We start from the raw sequence: 19,583 nt of genomic DNA on the forward strand, positions 1-19,583 counted from the left end.
CTTTAGAACCATGGAACATCCTGAGCTGGAAGACATCCACAAAGATCAGAGTCCAAGCCCGGGTCCTGCATAGATACCCCAAAACCCCACCCTGTGCATCCCTGGGAGTGGTGTCCAAACCCTCCTGGAGCTCTTGGTGCTGTGCCCTTTCCTTGGGGAGCCTGGGAACAGCCCTAGAACCCTCTGGGGGAAGAATCTTTCCCCAAAATCCAACCTAAACCTCCCCTAGCACATCTCCAGCCCTTCCCGGGGTCCCGTCCGTTCTGACCACAGAGATCACTGCCTGTCCCTCCTCTTCCCCTCACGAAGTTGAACATTGCGATCAACTCAGCCCCACTCCAGTCTGAACAAGCCCTCACGCCCCGCATAAAGATTCTCCTCCACTACCCTCCTCTGAGCACCAGCACCTTAATATATATTTTTTTTTTTTTTACATTATTCATCGGCCAAAACTCGGGGCGAGGCGGCACAACCCTCTCCCTCCACGGTGCGCCAGATGCTTCCCCGAGACCGCCCGTGACTCACTCCACTGACCCTCGCCCAGCACCCTCCGGTCTCTTCTTGCGGCACTCCCCTCACGGCGGCCGCGCCCGCTCCGCCTCCCCCGCCCCGTGCCGCGGTTGGCCGCGGCGGGGCCCTGCTGACACGTCCCATCCCCGCCCGCCGCGCTGCCGCCGCCATTTTGTGGAGCGGCGGCCGGGAAGGAGGGAGACGTGGGCAGTCCCATGCCCGCCATGCCGTCCGCGCCGCTCCGCGTGGCCGTGGTGTGCTCCAGTAACCAGAACCGCAGCATGGAGGCGCATAATATCCTCAGGTAACCGCTGCTGCCCGCTTCATCCCCCCGCCCCGTGCCGCCGGCGCTCCGCTGTTCGGGAGGCGCGGATGGGGCCGTGCTTTAGGGCCCGCGCCCGGCCCGGCAGGCCCCTGGTTGCGGGACAGCACCCTGCCTTCACTCCGCCTGTAGCCCGCTTGTACCCGCTTTTCACCCCGCTTCCACCCTGTTTGTACGCCCTTTTCACCCCCCTTTTTCCCCCCTTTTTACTCCGTTTTCACCTCTCCGCGCCCAGCTCCAGGCCGCGGTCCGGGGGTCCCGGCCCTCCCTGACGGAGCTTGGGCCCCAGTGCTGAAAGACTTGCGTAGAGCAGGGTCTGTGTCTCGGCGTGTGGAAACTTGAATGTTCCCGTCTTTTTTTTTTTTTTTTTTTGTCTCTTGTACGCATCTGAAAGGGGCCCACAGGGAAGCCGGAGGAGCTGAACTAATAGGACAAGGAGTAATGGGTACAGAGTGAAAGGGGAAGTTCAGGTTAGATGCTGGGAAGACATTTTTTCAGCGTGGTAATAAGGGTGGTGAGACGCTGGCACAGGGAGGCTGTGGCTGAGCCATCCCTGGAAGTGTCCAAGGCCAGGTTGGACGGGGCTTGGAGCAGCCTGGAATGGTGGAAGGTGTCCCTGCCCATAGGTTGGGTCTTAAGGTCCCTTCCGATCTTTAACATTCTATGGAGACTGAGCCACTCTGAAAGGGATCTCTTTCATTTCACAGGAGGACCAGAACATTTGGTTCAGAGTACTAAATGTCTTTGAGATTATAAGTGTTAATCTGTTTAGCACTACAAGTGCTCTCAGCTTGGCTGAAGAGGTGAGATGGGAGACTTGGGACAGACTGATGGACAGGAGAGATCTGATCTGCCTGAAATCACACCCCTAAATCTTTGCTTTGCACTGCAGGAACCTGATAAGGATGGTCAGGTTTATTTTATTAAAGTTATGCAAAGAAACATTCACATTAGAAATATACGTTGATGGCACAGTAAGCAAAACAACCATGCATAAGATGTGTGCTAAATGTAAATAAAAGCTTTGAAATGAATAAATAATAGGAGCATTTGGTCTGGCAGCCATCTTACTGTGGCAGCATTTCATGCTCTTCACTCTCACTCTTGGCATCAGATGTTACCTGTGGCAGTTCTGTGAAAACTTGACATAGTTTTTCCTCTAATAATGCTGGAACAGACTTTTAATTAAAAGTAGAGTATTAAGAACAAAATGAAATTGAAATATAATGTCTGGCCTTTTCCTTCCCCTGTGTTTTTGCAGAAATGAATCACTTCCGGTGTGACTGATGTTTGCCAAATGTGGTGGGGTGGTTTTTTTAAGTCTGTTCTCCCTTAAGATTTTAATTTAAAAGTAACAAAACCATATTTTGAAAACGGTTAATTTTATTAACATCTTTTGTAGCTATAGCAGCAGTAGCATAAATGGCAAGAAAGAGATAAATTGCTGTTGCTGCTCTAAAGAAGTAACAGCCCATTTGCCATTAAACTCCACAAAATTGTCTGTGTTGGCACTAAGCCAGCCTGCCTCACCAGTTCAGGGCAGTATGTTGTACTGCAGCTGGGAAAAACACTTGCCTAAAAGAGGAAGGAGAGTTAGGAAGAAGCTGAGGAATTATGGAACTAAAAGGTATTTTGTTAGTGGATGACAAGACTTTAAAAGACACAAATTCTGTGTGCTGTTGGAAAACCAAGTCTGGGGTCCATCATTCAGTGTGTGCTTGTGTATTTTGTATTTAACCAAGTTTTAAGCACTTTGTTCTGATTTTCCAGCAGAAGTCAGGCTGAAGGTCTGTGTGAAGTTTGTTGCTAGAGTAAGAGCCACAGGGGTGGAAGCAAAGGGGAATGGGAAGAGCAGCGCAGAAAGACACAATCCCTCCTTAAAAGCTGTCAGACTGGCTGTGTGTAGTCCCTCCCTAGGTCAGATATTACTCATCCGGCATTATTTGCTTTTGCAGGCTCTGCTGGGGTGGGGTGAGGTGAGAAGCAGAGCAGGCCTGGGTACTCTGCCCTGCACAGCAGTAACATAAACATCCCGGTGTTGCAAACACAAATCCACAACACAGCTGCTGGGACAAAAATTAATTCTGCCCTAGCCAAAACCTGCATGTTCTGTAGCTGATTTTATTTTTTACTTTATATTTTGCCATAGAGCATGCAGACGCATTGGTCTCCCTCAGAGGAGGAAGGCAGAAGGGTAAATCTCTTACAGCCAAACTTTTTTATGCAGCAACTTCCATACTTCTGTTTGCTTGGTAGTACCCTGATCCCTTTGGAAGGAAGTTACTGAGTTCAAGTTCTCTGTGTCACTTACTGGCAATAAAAATTTCTACAATGCTGGTACACACTTCAGCCACATATTTCTGGTTTTAGAAAGCTAAGTTTTAGGAAATTAAATGTATGAACATGAGATCTTAGTGGCAGCAGGGAAATTCAAATATTGCAACCCCTGTAGCAAAAACTTAGTTTGCATATTGATGTTAAGACTTATAGTTCAACATTGAGGTGTAAGAGAACTTAGGTTGCACCTGTGCTGTTTCTGTAAATTGTTACTCACAGCTTCTCTTCTGGCATCATCTGTCAGCACCAAAATGCAGTGAGATGTATTAACATCTGTATTGCCTAATTTAAGAAATCTTAAATTAATAACTTCTCAAGAAGGAGATATTTTCACTTTTTATATTAAAGTACACTTTCATTTGACAGCTTAGTAGTGATAAAGCAAATTACAAGTTGTTAGTATTCGAAATGAGTTAACAATGCTTCTGTCCTGCTGTTCAGCAGTGTGGGCTTGTTTTGGGGGGTGATTTTATTTTATATTGATTGGGTGGCATAAGATATTTTCTAAGTAGCCTACAAAGGTTGCTGGTTATGTTCCTGCTACCTCTTGTGGGAAGGAATGTGGTAAAATTAGTGATTTGTCCCCTGAAAACCTTCACCACTCTCAGTGCAGTGGCACTGCAGGATTTATTGCATTTTCTTTAATATTTAGTAATATTTCCTACAGCCTTTGAAAAGAGAGGCTCTGCTGTTAAGAACATCAAATAAGCTGAAAAGCAATTGAATAAGAATGTGTGAGATCCCCATATAACAGTGAAATAAAAGGAAGATGTGGACAAAAGTTCGTGTCTCAAGCTGCACAGATAGATATTATTTTTCCTGCCAGTGCCTGGAACTGAGTGGTCCCAGTCTGTGGTGTGTCAGTGCGGTCCAGACAGATCTTTGATTTCAGAGTTGTTTTCAATGAGCTCCAAGATCCTTTGGAGGGAAGTGCTCAGGGGCACTAGAGTGGTGCTTGTGAGCTCTCTGTGATGAGCTTTGGACTGGGAGGTGAGCAAAGTGCTGAAAATGAGATCTGAGCAGTGAGTCACTTTGTCCTTAATATATTGGTAATTTATTTCTATCAGCCTTAATGGTATTAAAAGAAACAACTTCCTGAAATGTGGTCATTATTAGGATGTTAAAGTTGAAGCTCCACATTTTCAGAAATCAGTGCTGGGATAGTCTGTTAGTCTGTCTTACTCTTTAGTTTTTGTGACAAGGCTCATTTTTTTCCGTCTTCTGTGTAGTTTTACCAGGCCAAAACCAAACACTAAATATCTTGTAGGAATTGTTCATTTTTACAAATGTGCCACATTTCCACAGACACGTGATGTTTCACTACATTGGATGTGTCCAACTATTTAATAAAATCTGAATAATATTTAATAAAAGCTCCTGACTAATAGCTCTGTGCAGGCTTTTTTTTCCTCTCCCGTGCCCCAGTTGTTGCAAGAAATGTGTTGAAGTGTTTTTAGAATACTTCATTGTACCTGGGACGTAAATAATGTAAAAATTGACATTACCTCTCACCAGGGTACGAAGCATGAAATTCCATGTGAGGAACTCGTATTCCAGCTATTCAAGGAAGTAATTTTGAATGGGTCATGGGCCTTGGAGGCACAAAAATTTGATGTGTTGAATGTCAAAGATTTCAGATTGGCTTTATGTGAGATCTTGCAAACTTCAGGAGCATCTACAGCAATTAAAAGGTGGAGGGTTTAATGTGTGTGATCCAAGCAGACCTGTTTCAAAGAATAATAAAGGAAAAAATTACAAGTTAGGAGGAAACCATAGAAGGAAAGACCAAATTGAAACATGAATTTCTTAATACTGCAGTTTCTTTTGCACATATTATGTTTCTCTGCACATCCAGTAGAAGCAGCAGAATCAAAACTTGGATCTGCAAGTATTGCAGGGAAAATAAATGAACAGTGACTCATAACTGCACCAGTTACATGTGATGGAGGGCTGGGAGGGGCAAAGAATTGCACTTTTTTCCACTTGTATCCGTTTTCAGTCATCAGTCCTGCAGAAAGAAGGAAAAAAATCCTCACATATCTTGTCTTTTTACAGAAATAGGCACCTAAAAATAGTAGCTGAAGGAAAATGTGTGGGGAAGCAAGAAAAGAGAAAGGACGGGCTGTGTTCCAGTAGGAGGAACTGAAGGAAATAAGTGTTGATAATTTCAGAGCTCTGTTTGAGTTTGGGGCGGAAGGTGATCACAGTATCTGTCCAGAAGCATTTGACATCATTTTGTGGACCCCCTTTGAAGGCAAACAGACAATTTGAGTTGGTGTCTTCTGCTGAATTTCCTTGGATGTGCAGACCAAGGAGCCTGGGGCTGACTCATGCACTGGGTTCCAGATCTGTTCACTCTCTTCAGAGGAAGGCACTGCAAATTTGGGGTTATTTCAGTGGGGGCACTGGGTTGTTCACTTGCTTTTTTGTTTCAACATTCTTCACTCCATCCAGTCCCTGATAAAATCATTCAAGCTGAAAGTATGAATCCTTAAAAAAAATAGATGAAGTCCTGGTCTTACTGTTTCAAGTTACGTTGTCATTACAGACCCAAAGGTTTCAGCCTTCTGGGTGATAGCAACAGTATTTACCATGTAGCTTTGTCCATTATCCCACCAGAAAATCTCTTTTTTGTCCCATTATTCAATAGATACCCATATTTTTTTATATTGCTGAAGGAGGTATTGAGGTTTGAGTATTTCAGTTAATCAGCAAGAGCATTTTGGCATTACTCCTAAAGAAAGCAGGTTGCCTTTTTTTTTTTTTTTTTTAATTATAACTATTAAACAAGTAGTTGTTTATAAGAATGGAATGAAGAAATCCAGGAAATTGATCTGGTTTAGTCAAGAGTTTTAGAGAGCAGCCAGCAGAACATCTGCCCCACTTGTGTAAAAGTAATTGCGCTGTGTGGTTTCCAGTGGCAGGCGCACAAATGTTTGTCATGGGCTAATTAAATTACTCCAGGGGCAGTTTGGTCAGCAAAGTGAGAAGAATAATGCAGTTAGGCCAACAGGCACAGCAGGACACTTAAGTATTGATCAGTCAGTACAGTTACTTAGTTGTATCAAGAGAAAAGCATCTCTTCCTATGTTGTCAGGAACATAGAACATGTTTGTTGCAAATCTGGGATGTCTGAAAGCACAAGACATTTCCAAATAGCTGTGTACCAGAATTGTAAGAAAATTCCTATCAAATAGAGGTGCTTCCCTTGAAATGGTGTGTGAATTTAGATTGTAACTGCAAAGAAAATACATGTTGGATACTCTTCGCAATTAGTTTTCCCAGCTGGCTGCTGGCTAAGAGGTGTTTTTAAAATTCACTCTTGTGTTCTTCAGCACTTTAATTTTTGATGTCCATCCAGTCTAATTGTCTTCTCCCCCCTTCCCTTGTGTCTTTCAGCAAACGAGGATTCAGTGTCCGATCCTTTGGCACAGGGACTCATGTGAAACTGCCAGGACCAGCCCCAGACAAGCCAAATGTTTATGACTTCAAAACAACATATGATCAGATGTACAATGATCTGCTTAGGAAAGACAAAGAACTGTATCCCTGTGGCACGGCCTCTTTAAAAAAATCCAGTGTGGTTCATCCTTGAAAGGTGTAATTCATTATTTGGCATTAAGAATCTATACAGTTGCTTGGCTGCCGAACTTTAAATGATTTAAGTTTATAGGAGGTTTTTTTTTTTAACAGAGGGCCTCTAATGCTCCCTTGTAAATTGTTACCCAGTTCCAATGCACACATTCCAAATGCTTTTTTGTAGTGTGTTACCATGTTTAGCTCTTGAATGAACACATCAGTACCCTCAGATTGTCCATTGCCTCCACTGCACTGTGGATCCTTCTCAGTGCAAAGACTATCCCTGAGTATGGATTTGGGAAGAGCGACCACCTCGACTTTAATGTTGTATTTAGCTCAGACAAACTGCCAGGTAAGGCTTACAGAATACTTTCTCTGGGAGAGAGGATGCCTTTCATTAAAGAGCTCACCCTTCTCACTGAGGATTTTGTGATATGTGATCTGCTCTGTGCACCGAGAAAAAATAACCCTGTAGTTTATTATAAAGAATGGACAGAGGAGGGCCCAATAACATTTAATCCTGGATAGCAAAGGTGAACAGGATTAGGCACACTACTAAAAATGACCCAACTGCATTATTTTAAAATACTGTGTTTAAAGTTGATTTTTTAAAATAAGAAAACCCACAAACAAAACTTGGGGAACTCATTCTAGATGGTTTTTTCAACAAGGATCCTTTTTTTAAAAAAAGTTCAAATCAAAAAGTAGGATGTAGTCTTAATATATCATATGTGATGTGCTGGTTTATTTGATTTGGATTTTTTTATCCCATTGTCTATAGAGAAAAGGAAGATCTTGCAAACCCATTTTAATGAGGTATGCCATATCCATATCCTGATTAAAAGAACTTCTTAAAAGAAAATTCCTTGAACTGAGAATTAATTTTAACAAGCACCAACGAGCTGAAATTTCCTTTTTGAATTCTTCACTGCTGCTGTGCTGAATATGGCAGTACTTAAGAAAAAAAACCAAAAACCAACAGAAAGCCAACCTGTTCCCCCCTCTCAGCATGTTTTGGAGTCACTGTTGTGGTTCTGCTCCATGTTTTGCTGTGTTCCCCATATGTATTTGCAGTGTTACAGTTAAACCTTTTCTCAAGATAAAGGAGGTTTAAACAACAGCCACTGCAGGGGACATAAGGCAACAGCAAATGCCTCTGTGACCTTGCTTTTTTGATTCTCAGATAATTTAAGGTTTTCAGACTGAAGACTGGCAGCACAGAAAGCAACTTCGTTTCCAGAAGTGGGTTTTGAGGGTAAAGACTTTAACCAAAACCTGACCAACTCACATCAGCGAGTTTTGGAATAATTTTTTTTTTTGTGACCCAGGGTCCCAGGGGCTCTCAGTTCGGTTGGGTGAGCATAACTTCACAGAGGGGATGGGAATTACCTGTGGGGTGGGAGGGGCTGCTCTCCTCATGGGCTTGGAGTGTGGTTGGGATGGGGATACAGAAGGGAGGGGTGTTTCCATATGATTGAGCTGCTTATTCTGTTTCCCAGCCTTGCTTTCATCACCTGTAGTCTGAAATTTTGAGTCTTGCTGTCAACACCCTGCTTGTTCCCATATTCCAGTGAGGAGACACCTGAGGTTTGAGTGCTCTCCTTGCAGGTGCTGTGGACACCAGGTGTACCCAGTGACATTGTGGCTGTGAGGGAACAGCCCAAATAAACAGCCCCCAGGTTCAGAAAGCAGTGGCCTCGATCAAAAATGAGCTGCTGCACTGCTGGACTTCACTCAGAGCAAGGTTAAAATTGTGTCAGAGAGAAGAGATGCACTAAACCTCTGCTGTTCACTTATGAAGAGGGGGAACAACTATTAAAAACCCACTCTACAGAGATTAAAATCACCTTTCATTGCAGTTAATTAGTGAAATATAGAGCACAGGCTCTTGTACCTTGAAGGCATATGTTGAATTTCAGCAGCACAAGAATAGGGGATTAATGGAGCCAGGAATACAGTTTTGGTTGAGTAGGTGGTTACTGTAGATCTAAAATGGAATTACTTCAAAGCCTTTTAAGATGTGGCGGTTAAAACTTAGAGTTAAAATAAGTATCAGCATCTCCCATTGAATTTTTGGAATGTAGCATTTAAATTCCCTGAGCCCGAATTGAGGACTGCCCCAAAACCATTTAACAATGTTCTGAACGGTGCTTTTAAAAAAAAACATTTCTCTGTTATTTCTAGGTCAACAGTAGTGAATTCTTCTCCTAATTTGAGGAAGACACAACCATGGTCTGTAGTTCCCATATACCACCTTGTGTTTGCATGTGTAATCCACCTTTCCAACATTAGGGTTATTTGTCCCTGTCGTCACTTGCCTCTTACAACTCTGTGAAGGGGGGTTTGAGGACTTAATTCTAATTCTGATTCTGTGGTGGTGACCTTAAAGCTGAAACAAAAATAGAGCAAAACTGCTGGGTGAAGCCTTGCTTTCAAGTGAAGGCAAAAACTAGTCAAAGGTGAAACTTGCTAGACAATTTAAATATAAACCAAATTTAAATTTTCATCAGCAGTTGATGCTGTGCCCAGGGATAGGAGCTGTTCAAATGGAAATTTGGCCAAAATTCTGCAGGAATTGCTCCTTGGTTCCTTATCAACGTGAATAACTGTGGCTGATTGTTTCTTTCCTTTCCTCAACACTGATGTGTCTGTGACCCTCACATTAAAGATTATTTTCACAGATAGGGGTGTATTTTTAATTAGGATTTCTAGGCAGCCTGCTCTGTTCCTGACATTTTTTACCTCCTCTTTTCATTTGGCCTCCCTAACTTCAGATAGGATTCCAGTTATAGCTCCTTAGCTCCATGAGGTTATAAAATTGAGGGGAGGGTGGAAAATCTGTCCTGAAGAAGTTCCTAAAGCTCCTTCAGTTAGAAGAAAAACTCCAGAAATGAAGAACTTGGTGCATCTCCCTTGAAGACACTGATTCTTTTCCGAAAAAAAAAAAAAAAAAAAAATAGTGCTAATCTTGGTGATGGGATCTAGCTTTAATTCTGTGAACTCCATATTGAAGTTGGATGCCCATGTGATATTTTGTATGTAACTCAGTCTTGAGGAGTAACTGACCTAAGTTGTACTTCAGGTAAGCTCTCCATGCATGTATTTATCTTATATTTCATCTGGTTTTTCTTCATGGATTTTGAACTGCTAAGCACTTGTCAGCTTCTCTCCTGAGCTATCATTCCATTGTTCAGCAGGAGAGCTGTGTCTCTGGAAGCCATTTTGGAATGTTTCATTTCAATACGTTGAGGGATTTTTTTTCTGTATTTTTTTTGTTGGGTTTGGGTATTCTCCATCTTTTTTTGAAGCCTGGCTTTGCAAGAGCTAGAAATAGTTGGAACTGCGGCCTTTGTGTCAGTGGCACAACTTCTTCCAAAGGCAGTGCAGTACAAGTCTCATTCTCTCCCTTACCATGTCTTACAAAGCACTTCAGTGCTCCTAGAAATAGAGGGAAGGGATGAGGAAGGAAAAAAGTGTTTAAACAGGATTTAAACAGGCTTCTAAGAGGCATATTTCTGCAAATCAACACGCTTCTGGCCACAGGCTGAATTCCGATCCCTTTTTCTCCATGAAGAATTTTAAGACCAAAATGCTTCACAAAATCTCAGCCATTTCAAAGGCAGCGAATCTTCAGTACTTCTTCATCTGCCTTCTGATAACACTGCCTTTAATCTTGGTTTAATTCACATTAAAAAGGAAATACATTTAAATATTAACAATGCATGAGCTAGATATATATTATTTAAATACTATTTCCTCTGTGTTTGAGCTTTGGGACATGGTAGAAACTACAGACTCCAATCTAATAGCAAATGCTTTTCAACAATATAAAGCACCCTCTGCCATCCTGTCTCTTCTAGGTAGTCTGAAAGGTTTATTTCTTCATGCAAGGTGAATCCCAAACAGATGCTCTGAGAAATTCTGACTGAAGGATCCAGTCTGAGGCTGATGACTGTTGTAAAATCCATTTAGAGCTGGAGTGATTTCATTCTTTGGCAGTTTCATCCCAGTTTGAAGGAGGGGGAGCGAAGTGACAGTCGATGTTTCTTGCCTTGAAGTTACCTCCCATTGACACAAAACCTCTGTGCCAACATTAGAGATGCTTATACTTCTTTTTTTCTTTATTCCAAACCAATTCCCATTTTCATGGTAGCAACTGTAATTCCTTAAACTGGCATTGATTGCAAGCCAGGAGTGTTTCCTGCAGACCTCATCCAGCATGGTGCTTTCTTTGTAGGTTCCTGCTGCCAAGTGGCCCTGCTGTCTGTGATTGTATTCTCAGGTTTCCCAAATGTTCTAAATGAAGTGGTTTAATCAATTTAGGGTTTGCAATGCTTATGGTTTGCTCTTTCTGAGGTACCTTAAGCTGTAACTGGAAATTCTGAGCTTCACAGCACAAAGGGTGACAGCAGCAGAAGCCAGTTTGGAAATGGCTGTTGCAGCTCCTGTTTCCCTGAGCCTGCTTCCCTGGGCAGGGGGATGATTCATCCCTTTACACAGACATCTCTTCTCAAAGCACTTCCCCCCCTCCCAGTCCTACATTTGCTGCTCATCCCTGGAATCTGGCACTGCCTCCCAAACCCGAGGGGAGCATCCTGAGGTCCTGGGTGACCCTCCTGAGACCTCTCGCTCGCCTGCTGCTCCTTGGAAGAACTGCAGAAGTCACATCTCCATGTCACTTACTGCCAGGTGATCCAAACACTGGATTCCAGCAATCCAAACCAAACTCCTCTTGAAGTTCACGCTTTGACGAAATGCACACTCAGCTATTTGATGGCATAGTCAGACGTGCCACATCCTTGAGTCATCTTGTCCTTGGTATCCTTGTCATTCTTCAGTACATCTGTAACATCGCTTCTCCACCTCTTTGGCACTGGCCTTCGCCCTTACTCCCTCTCTTTTCCCCTCTGGCAACTGGGATCTGTCCCATTTTCACCCCAAATACAGCTTCAGCTGCTCAGCACTGATAAATTCTTGTCTGGCACTTGAGCTCAGAGCTAACCTCAAGATGTTTGCTACCTTCACTGATGTGTGGGTATGGACCCCTCAGCTTTGGTGCTCAGCCAGGCTTCAGGAAGTGAGCAGGGCTGGCATGTGGTTACTTATATTTGGACCAGCTCCTAGGAGCAGTTGGATTTATCCTTACAGCTCGTGGCTTACAAATGCTGGGTGCTTGTCTTTCACTAGGAAAAACAAGTTCAGGTTTTCTGCAGGTCATTCATGCAGGCACAAATGTTGCAGAAATGTCATGGAGCCCAGTTTAGCATCTTCATGATCATTTTGGATGGCATGTTTTAGAATCCCAGACTGTTTTGGGTTGGAAGGGACCTTAAAGCTCATCCTGTGCTAACCCCCTGCTGTGGGCAGGGACATCTTCCACTATCCCAAGTTGCTCCAAGCCCTGTCCAGCCTGGCCTGGAACACTTCCAGGGCAGCCACAGCTGCTCTGAGCAACCTGTGCCAGGGCCTTCCCATCCTCACAGGGAGGAATTTTTTCCTAATATCCCATCTCACCCTGCTCTGTTTCCATTTGAATCCAATAGAATGGTTCAATGTTAAGACTTAATAAGTTAGGGACCAACAAAAGACTTGTGAACCATCTCTGGTTTGTTCTAAACTGCCCAGTTTCAATTCCAGAGGAAAGATATTGTGTTCTCTGGGTCTGGAGTGAAGGCAGTTACTGCAGCCATTACCACTGTGTTTGGAAAGTGGCATTTCTGGTGCCTGTGCCCATTTCCAGTCTTTTATTCCCTCTAAAGGAGCTGATTCTGAAGGTGGAAGAAGGTTGGGCAGCCTCACCCCCCTTGCATGTTTCATTTAAGGAAATGTCCAGTTCTTAGACAAACTACCAGGCAGGCTTTAACGCAAGATGTTCTGTTTATAATGCAGATACTAATAAATAAATATGGATGGATGATAAGGAAAAGAGACCTGCTAATGCTTTTCATGCTCAGATGAGAAGCACTCTGCTCTGCTCCTGGTTTTCCCAAAGAAGAAATGCAGTGTTTGAGGATGGTGTCAGCTTCACTAAAGGGAATAATCAGATTTATATGAAGATGTAGAAGGTTTGGGTGCCAGCAATTACTTTAAAGATTTTTTTTCCTAAAAAGGGTGTGTTCATTTTAGAAAGTATCATTTTCCCAGTTAGGTTTGATAAATTGCCTTTTATGTTTTCAGAAATGGCCTGAGTTGGAAGGGACCTTAAATGTCATCTTGTTCCACCCCTCTCCATGTCACGAACACCCTGCATAGACCAGGTTGCTCAGAGCTCCATCCAGCCTGGCCTTGGACACTTCAAGGGATGGGGCAGGGGGATAGGGATGGGAATTTTAGATCTATGTGATTAATTTCTGTACCCCAACACTTCCAGCTCAAATCACTTGTGAGTTTCAGCTTCACATGGGAGTTAAAATGAACCTTACTGAATACTTGCATCAGTAAGATCATTTCTCTTTCATCATACAGGATAGAGAGTTGACTCTCTTGGCCATGTCTGTGTTGGTGCTCATGGCTAAAAAGTAGTTTTTGGGACCTGTCAGTGATAAATAATGATCAAATTTGGAGGGGTGAGGGATGTTTGGAGGGATGGTTACCCAGATGTCTGGAGTAGGGACCCATCAATTGGATGGTAAAATGCATTTCTGGTGTCTGTGACAGGAATTTTAAATTTGAGTAGCAAAAGCAGTGAAAGCTTTAGGGGTTTATCTAAACACATTTTTTTAAAAAAATAAATCTTTATCACTAGTATGGAATATCCTTAGCTTAAAGGAGAGAATGCACAGTCAGCAATAGAAATTCTCCATGAGAATGAGCAACAATGCTGTGCCTGTTGGAAAAAAACAACTTTTGTGCTGTAACATCTCCTTTTTATATCCACTGCTGAGTCGTCCTGCTTAAATTCCATCACATTTGGGATCTGTTTAGCACAGTTATTCTATTAAAGGTGAAATCTAAATTGGACTCTTTAAAAATGTGTTTGATTTACTCTGCCAAGAGTTTGCAGTAGATGAAGGGAAATGTAGGCAAGTTCTGGTGTCCTCTTGAGCATGGTAGGGCTATGAAGATATGATAGCACAGAAAACCAGGGGAAATTTTGTCCTGAAAAGAGCAGGGATGCACAGGACAAGGAGTGTGGAGTTGAAATCTGTTGGAAGGAAAGCAGAGCCTGACTTAAATGATCCAAGACCTGCCAGTGTGGTGGAAACCATTCATAAGCTGTAGTATCTGCATTCACCTGAGCTCCCAAAGAGCAAAAAGCTGGGTTATTATGCCTTGGAATAATCATGTGCAGAGCACACCCCCTTCCTTGTTCAAAGGATGTGCTGACTTTTGCCAGGTGAAAAGGATTCCAGGCAACCAAATAGGAAAGCACCATAAATCTTAACTGCTTCTCTCAGTCTCCTTTTATAGGCAGTTGGGACCTTGAGAAGAAAAAAAAAAAAAAATTAGCTGTAAGTTGGCGGCAAAGAGCTGGGCTGTGAAGCAGAAATCTTGTGTGGGTTTGGGAATCTGCGTAATTCTGTCTCCAGGCTCACTCAGAAAAGCGAGGGGACAGATGCCAGCAACATTTTATCCTAGAAAGGGAAAAAGAGTACCCAAAAAAGTGTGTGGGATGTTGTGGATTTTTTCCCCCCCCCTCCTTCTTGAACTGCGTGATGTAGAAATGAGGAGTGTTGATCCCAGGAAGGGCTCCCCTTCCAACTGAGCAAAGCAATGCAAGCAGATGTTGGCATATTTTGGAAATGGCAGATATTTTGGAAATGGCATTTTGAAAATGCAGTCATTTTCCTGCTCTGCAAATAACCAGAGGTCTGAGATGGCTCCATTCAAGTGTTTGTTTTTTTTTTTCCCCAAACATGACAAACCCCAGGAGAGTTCACAGGGGTATTGGTGTGCAGCAGCTGCTGCTGAGAGCTTTGGGCTGTAAAGGACAATTCCTTAATAATACAAGGAGAAACCTTTTGGGAAGGAAGAGTAAAAAAGGCTTGGGAGTGACATGGGGAAAAGAAATGCAAGCAGAAGTCAGGCTAATTGACAACATTTAACTGTGATAAACAGCCTATCACTCAATTCATGGTGCAAAATTGACATTACAAGTAGTTGAAGTGCAGCGATGCAGACACACAGAAGAACTGAACCCATTTTCAACATGAAGTAGACTCTTGTAGGTTGAGAGCTGGGTTTAATTTTTAATACAAGTTAAACACTTGAAGGATTTAAAAGCTTTGGAGGCTGTTTGCTTGAACAGGAGCACTGTGAGCACACCCGTGCACATCTGGGTAGTAGAATTTGAACTCCTGCTAAAAGGTAGGCAGGATAATTTTGGTCTTTTGTTACAAAAATAGTAGGAATGTTTTCTGAAGAGAAGAAATACATGTCTGTCACTTTTCCAGCAAGGAAGTAAGCCCAGGTGGCCTCTTACATATTGCTACAAATTATGGTAATTGTTTTATTCTGAAAATTGTTATCTCAAGAAATTACAGGTTGTTATCTTTATTGTTACATTGTAAAAATATATACTTAGATGGCTAAAATACAGCTGTGGTAAAGTCAGGAGGAGATGCATTTCTTCCAGGCTTTCTCAGTCCAAACCTTTCCTGGTATTCCCAACTTACCCCTAAAACTTTCCTTTTGGGAGTTTGGTTTTACTCAAGCCAGCAGATTTATATGACCATCAAGCCTGGAGTGCTCCCAATGAAACTGCACATCCCAGAAGGGTGGAAACAGTGGGATTATTGAATCCTGCCTGAAAAGGGGCTCTAGGATGTAAAATCAGAGCCTCAAGGTTACAGCGGCAGCATAAATATAGCTCCAAGCAGCATCACAGATTCCTTTCACACAGTGATGAAGCTCTGACAGGCATAATGTCAGTGTTTTTCTTCATTCCTTGCTATTTATACATCTCAGGATATTTTTATGGGAAGTGCTTCTATGGTTTCTTTGGCTTCCTTTGGAGTTTCAGTTGCATAAATCCACATTTCCAGGTAGGACTTTGTGCAGGTGGCCCCTGAAACACCTGGGAATGGCCTTTGAAGAGTGGGGCCCCTGAAGTGAGGGGCAGTGGCAGAAGGGAATGTAGGACATGCTGCTCACAGAACAGCACAGGCTGCGGGTTGGGAGTATTTATGGATATAAAAATAGTTGCCCAAGAAAAATTTTTCTTCTGAGGGCACTTTAAAGCTGTGGTGCCAGTGGCAGGTCTGTGAAAGGCAGCTGCATGGTGGGGATTGAACTCACCTTGGGAATCTTTTGCGGTCACTGATTTTTAGATTTGCAAACAGAGTATTTTATTTTAAAGATATGTTAATAATTTACCTTGTGCTGGTCATTTGCTCAAAACCATGACTTTCCTTCAAGTAAAGATACTTAACTCAAGCGACTTCAGATACACACAGAATGGAATTTTACACATGTTGGACAGAAATAAGAGAATTAAGCCACGGCCAGAAAGATTCCAGAACTGCAAAGATGTTTTTGATTTGATCCTAACGTGTGAAGAAAGAGTCTATGATCAAGTAGTAGAAGGTAAGGAGCTTGAAATAATAAACCAAGTTAACTTTGAGTGGGTTTTTTTCCCTCCTCCCTGAAGTCCTCCACAAATCTGGAAACTTCCTGTCTCCTCCACCTACCAGAACACCAGTGAGGACAAGAGCTTGCAGTTGTTGATGCAGATTTATGCACCAGAGAAGTGGTGGCTGAGCACTTGTCCCCAAAAGGTACTGGCAGTGACACAGAGTGTGTGTGCACAGCAAGGGCTGGCATAAGGAAATTTACAGAAACTCTGTGTTTGGTTTTGAAATGCTCATGGATCTCAAAAACTGAGCAAATTGGGATGAACTGATGGAAAAAAAAAGTCAGAGCTGTCTTCCTGATGCAGCTCCCTTCCCTTCCCTGCAGGCTTCCTGTGAGGTGCCAAGCAGTTTATCCCCATGAAACACCTCCTGTAGAGGTGGAGAAGCTCCTTTAGTGTGGTGAACACTGCAAATGTGCTGCAGCTCTGCCCTAAAATGAGTCAGGAGCCAGAAGGATCTCTGGGGATCCAGCTCCACATGAACACAGCACAGGGGATGGATGGGAACTCCCTCAGAGCCATGGAGTTTCAGCTGGAGCTCTGTTAATTGCTGGGCTGAGAGCCTTGTGCCTCTGGAATTGCTGGGCACGGTTTGTGTGAGGTCTGAGGAGTTTCCTCCCCACTGAAACACCAGCCAAGCGAATTGGTGTCATCCATGGAACTTAAAGGTTGTCACTTGGCTTGGTGGTTCTGAGTGCTCAATTGAAGGGCTTGAAATGTGTTGGTGAGTTCTGAGAGCAGCTACCCTGGTTCTTGAAGACATCTTCATCCTGTCTCAGGTGGAAAGCTCTCACCCTGCTTTTTAGATGTGAGGAAGGGATGTGAAGTGCAACCACTTGCAAATTTTCCAGCTCTTCACAATGCCCTTCACACTTGGCCCAAATGGCTCTGGATGCGAAAGATAATATTTTTAAACAGATTTGCCAAAATGAAGGTGCAGAGTAGAGGTAGGAGAGAGCAACTTTTAGGTCAAAAACTGGATGTAGAAGGAAGGATATTAGGGAGGCACAACAGTAACACGTGTACACTTCTAGGAAAAATGTTTTATTTTTTTCACCCTTGTTAGTAAATGCTACATTTTAAAACAGAATTTTCTAATGTGACTATCAGTGCTTAGCTTGCAGGAGTTCATCTTGCAGTTCAGAGCGTTAGATGTACGGTGCTTTTTTTAGAAATGAGCAGTTAAAACCCTCCAGGTGAGGAAGCCAAAAATTCCTCTTTGCTTTTGAGATTCTTGGTCTTTAAAGATGAGGAGCAATAATTTCTTTTGAGCAGGTAAAATAAACTGCCATGACCCTTTCACAAGTCTGAATTCATATGCTTCCAAAATCCACCTCTTGTTTTTTGAAATGAAAGGGATTATTAAGACAATATTAAATGAATTCTAAAAAATACTTCGGAAATTTTGAATGTGACAACACCTATGTTATTTTTAAAAATCTTGTTACTACTTTGTGTAAAATATGATCCCATTCCACCCAAAGTTTTGCTGTTGTGTTTTGTTTTAAATAGATTTAAATTCCAGAGAGCAGGAGACATGTCAGCCAGTCCATGTGATCAATGTAGACATTCAGGATAACCATGAGGAGGCAACGCTGGGTGCTTTCCTTATCTGTGAGCTCTGCCAGTGTGTAAGTAAAGAGGAAAATCAGGAATCCTGGGGGTGCCTTGGACCCATCTGGCTGCTCAAGGGCTGAGCTTTGCTTGCTGCTCCTTAAAGCTCCTGCATTTTGCAGTTGTTCCAGTAAAATCCTTGTCAAGATGCAAATTTCCACATTCTCCTGCTTATTTTCAGAGCTGTTGGGCAAATGGATGAATTTAAGTGAACTTGTGGTTTGCAGAGTGAACCCTCTTCAAACCAGTTGTGATTAGGTGGGATTTAAATGTGAGGGTTGTAGTCTGGATACAAATATCCTTTAAAACACCCTGTATTTTATTGTACAAACAAAACTAAAAACTAGAATTAAAATGAGCTGTATCCAATGTGATGAGAGCAGAGGAAAGTCCTGTGTTCTTTTACACTCCAAGGTTGAGGAGTTCACCATCCCAGGCTGCTTCTGACTCCAGCCTGTGTGATTTATTCCGGTTTCAAATCCTTTCCAGATCCAAGAAGCCTAAAGAGGGTTCAAGGAGTTGAAATTTCAGCCATCTGTTCCCTGTGCCTGAAGCTATTCTTGAGCCTCCGTTTATTATATGGGGAGGAGGGATGGTGCCTACTCAACAAAGTCCTCCTGAAATGCCAATTAGGTGGGCTGGGATCTGCAGATAAACATAAAACAATATCTGTGCCTTTGGGAATGCTGGGAATCTCAATAAAGTGCAATAAAGCCCTGTTGGGTACAGCCTGCCCAGTTAGATTTCCCAGTAAACCAGAAAACTGGGATTATTACAGTTTTCTATACATCAAATCCCTGGAGCTTGATTGCTCAGACTTTCTTCTTTTCCAGATACAGCACACAGAAGACATGGAAAATGAAATAGATGAGCTGTTACAGGAATTTGAAGAGAAAAGTGGAAGGACTTTTCTTCATACTGTCTGCTTTTATTAAAGCACATCTGTCTTTTAGGCCTTAATCCAGATGAGGGAAGCATGTGTTTAAAATTCTGATTATACTGTATTTTCTTGGAAAATGAATATTGATTTTTTTTTTTTTTAAACTCATTTTCAGTGTCTATTTTTTTTTTTCTTTTTCAGGTATTCTGTCACAGGTAGGCAGAGATACTGGTTGGGCTTGTACATATAAAATGATTAAACGTATACACAAAAGCCACCTATTTAAAAATGAAAATCAAGTTTTTTCTTTAAATCCTACTTTAATTATTACAAGCAGGTTTTTAATTATAAAGAGAGTGTTTCTTGAATATAAGTTTATAATGTATTTTTCCTTATGGATTTATTTTATTTCAGTTGTGCTTTTTTTTATTTTAATGTGACAGAATGGCTGAACTCTGTGAGGATGTGAATGGAGCCATGAAAAAACTGAGTATCTGTATATTATTAGCTAAAAAGTTGGAAGCATCCAATAAAAATAAAAAAAACCTTTAAGTTTGTCTGTTTTCACAATAGAAGCTGAGGAAGTGTGGCTGTTCTTTTTGAGGTAAAATGGAATATTTGTGTGAGGTGAATGAGAGTGTGAGGCTTTTAAAACTGGAGCCCACTGGATTTAGGGAATTTGGAGCAAACTCCAGTCAACAGAAATAATTTAAAGTTGGGTTTTTCTTAACCAAAGTAGTTTTGAATGGAAACATTTCGCTCCCTTACAG

At 42.3% G+C, this 19,583-nt stretch overlaps 1 protein-coding gene across 1 annotated transcript; it reads left to right on the plus strand.

Annotated features, from left to right (window-relative positions):
* Window positions 1-248: 248 nt before the first annotated feature.
* SSU72 (SSU72 homolog, RNA polymerase II CTD phosphatase) lies at window positions 249-19,365 on the plus strand. The gene is made up of 5 exons (XM_086860055.1): window positions 249-814; window positions 6,569-6,712; window positions 16,134-16,273; window positions 17,832-17,950; window positions 18,767-19,365. Exons 1-5 carry the CDS (start codon window positions 726-728, stop codon window positions 18,866-18,868), a joined length of 594 nt encoding a protein of 197 aa, XP_086716181.1. The 5' UTR covers window positions 249-725; the 3' UTR covers window positions 18,869-19,365.
* The last annotated feature ends 218 nt before the right edge of the window (window positions 19,366-19,583 follow it).

The sequence above is a fragment of the Cyanistes caeruleus genome, chromosome 22 (assembly GCF_971803275.1).
Source record: "Cyanistes caeruleus chromosome 22, bCyaCae1.hap1.1, whole genome shotgun sequence".
Taxonomy (NCBI): domain Eukaryota; kingdom Metazoa; phylum Chordata; class Aves; order Passeriformes; family Paridae; genus Cyanistes; species Cyanistes caeruleus.